At 43.8% G+C, this 2,376-nt stretch overlaps 1 protein-coding gene across 1 annotated transcript; it reads right to left on the minus strand.

Annotated features, from left to right (window-relative positions):
- Positions 1-777: 777 nt before the first annotated feature.
- On the minus strand, positions 778-2,082 carry LOC139465059 (uncharacterized). The gene is made up of 2 exons (XM_071246757.1): positions 1,923-2,082; positions 778-1,133 (listed from the first exon to the last, which is right to left on the minus strand). Exons 1-2 carry the CDS (start codon positions 2,080-2,082, stop codon positions 778-780), a joined length of 516 nt encoding a protein of 171 aa, XP_071102858.1.
- Between the last annotated feature and the right edge of the window lie 294 nt (positions 2,083-2,376).

Consider the following 2,376-nt stretch of genomic DNA (forward strand, 5'->3'; position numbering starts at 1 on the left):
ATTCCTATCCTGGATCAGGTCACTACCATTGCTTCGTTTGAATGGCAAGGCGCTAGTTAAAACCGTCCAATTAAATTACTCTCATGAACGAACGAAATTTTGTGCTTAGTATGACATTGGAACGATTGAGGCTGTGACGTCATTTCCGGTACAAAGCTATGGCATCCAATGGAACACTCCGGCCCAGTGGTGACTTAGCGTAACACCACTGCCACATGCTAATTTGCATATCACGCGACCGGACGTTTTTCTTGTTTGTAAACAAACGTGCTTTTTCAGAAATCAGAATAGAACGGACTAATTCAAGTATTTGGGGGAGCTTTAGATATTGTTTATTGATATTGTTGCTACTACAACTGCGACAGTGTGTTGTATGACAATACACACGTACAAATCAAAGTATTGCTATCTCCCCGTAGGGCTTCGATGACAGCACGTGGAGCCGTACAACCAATGTAAACATAGGATAACAACACAAATGGAAATAGTTTTTCACGATTTAGGATATTTTATCTATGAAAGTTAACCATTCTGTGACATCTGTTTATCTAGATATGTAGACTTGTCAAAAATGAAACAGATGAAAAACATATGAAATATCTTGAATGGACCGTGTAAGATGTTACGAATCGTCAAATGGCCCTGGCCTGTGGCAGAGGTACTATGCTGGTCGCATGGAACTCTGGGTAGGAGCTAGGTCCAATGGGTCGAATTATATACTATAGTATAGTAGATAGTATGGCGATATCATACACAGAAACCGCGCTTACTATGAAATTAGATCTGAAACGGAACCATTGTTTCCAGAATGTGCTTCGTAGTTAACCCCGGTCTGATTTCCACAGGCACTGCGATGGGAGAATGGCAACAACCGCTACCTCTATGTCGACCATGGAGACGATGGACTTCACCTCGAGGCCCCCTGGGAGGCTCCGTGTTTCCGTCACTCACAGGACTTCCGCTTTTTACCGGAAGTAGTGAAGGATGACCTGCATATCCTGTCAGCCGTAGAGAATGCTCGTGCCACGGACGAGAATCAGGGTCGTCTGATGTTGGAACTGCACGACCCACGGAGACGTGTCTCTGGAGAGAAGAGGAAAGACGGAACCAGGTCAGGCTCCACGAACCGGAGGCTGAAGAAAACAATGGGTAAGGTAACTTATTTCAGTTGTGAGTATGAGTGGTTGAAAAAAATACCAATGAAGATAAACCTAGGAATATAAGGCCAATCTGGGTTTGGAACCCACGATCATAGGCAAAAGGGAGGGCACTCTGTACAGCGAATAGCCGATCCTTGACGATACGGCTACACGTTTCCCCTCTGGGTCTAGGCGTGTAGTAAATTCCATCTAGCAGACAGCGGAGTTCTCAAAGAATTCAACTTGCTGTAATTGCTGGCACGGGAAGATCCGGGGTAGAAACGATCTTCACAACCCATGCTTGCCGTAAAAGGCGACTATGCTTATCGTAAGAGGCGACTAACGGGATCGGGTGGTCAGGCTCGCTCACTTGGTTAAACCATGTCATCGATCCCAATTGCGTGGATCGATGCTCATGTTGTCAATCGCTGGGTTGTCTGGTCCAGACTCGATTACTTACAGACCGCCGTCATATAGCTGGAATATTGCTGAGTGCGGCGTTAAACAATAATAATAATAAATAAATGCTGTCTCTGCTCTGCAGTCTGGTATCCACTGTTTGCTTAGGTCTAGGCATTGGGATTAAATAGTTGTGTAAAACTTAATCCATTGTCTGTGTAATTAGCGTTATCAATCACTGCTTACTTGATTATGAAACTTTAACTAGTAGATCAGGAAACTGTTATCTGAGCTCCGTGAATCCCATTTGCTCGGAGGGACAGTTAGCCCCGCCGAGTCCCCCTTTAACTGTTAAAGCCTGAATAAAATAAGTACAATAATTACATCTCCTTATGACAGCCAACTCCGAGAAGACCAAGTCTTCCCAAGACATTACCATTACATCCGGCGTTATGGACACAGTCAAGAAGGGGTACTCCTTTTTCGGCTGGATAACCGGGGTCGTCTCGTCCTTCCTGGACCTTCTGGAGTAACGAGGTGTCATGGCGGCCAGGCAGACCAGAACATCCGGGTCACGAGCTGGCCATCATATTCACGAGGATTACGAGGGTAACCATGATTGGTGATAATGATTTTAGAATGCGAACTGACTGAAACATAATGGGTTAAATTGAATTATGATGATTGATTCTGATCTGTATGACATATACCAGACATTGTATTCATGTTGATTCCAGTTACTGTAGCATTGAATAAGGAGTAGGATGTGTGATGTAAACTTATACACTAATTATGCATGAACTATTAAAATGGCTTGAATATGAAATAATTATAATGT

Source organism: Haliotis cracherodii, unplaced genomic scaffold (assembly GCF_022045235.1).
Source record: "Haliotis cracherodii isolate W230 unplaced genomic scaffold, xgHalCrac1.p SCAF_17, whole genome shotgun sequence".
Taxonomy (NCBI): domain Eukaryota; kingdom Metazoa; phylum Mollusca; class Gastropoda; order Lepetellida; family Haliotidae; genus Haliotis; species Haliotis cracherodii.

Coding starts and splice junctions, on each gene's coding strand:
- LOC139465059 (XM_071246757.1), bottom strand. CDS start 2,082: ATGACACCTCGTTACTCCAGAAGGTCCAGGAAGGACGAGACGACCCCG. Junction 1,134..1,922: donor GTTGGCTGTCATAAGGAGAT/GTAATTATTGTA, acceptor TGTTTTCTTCAG/CCTCCGGTTCGTGGAGCCTG.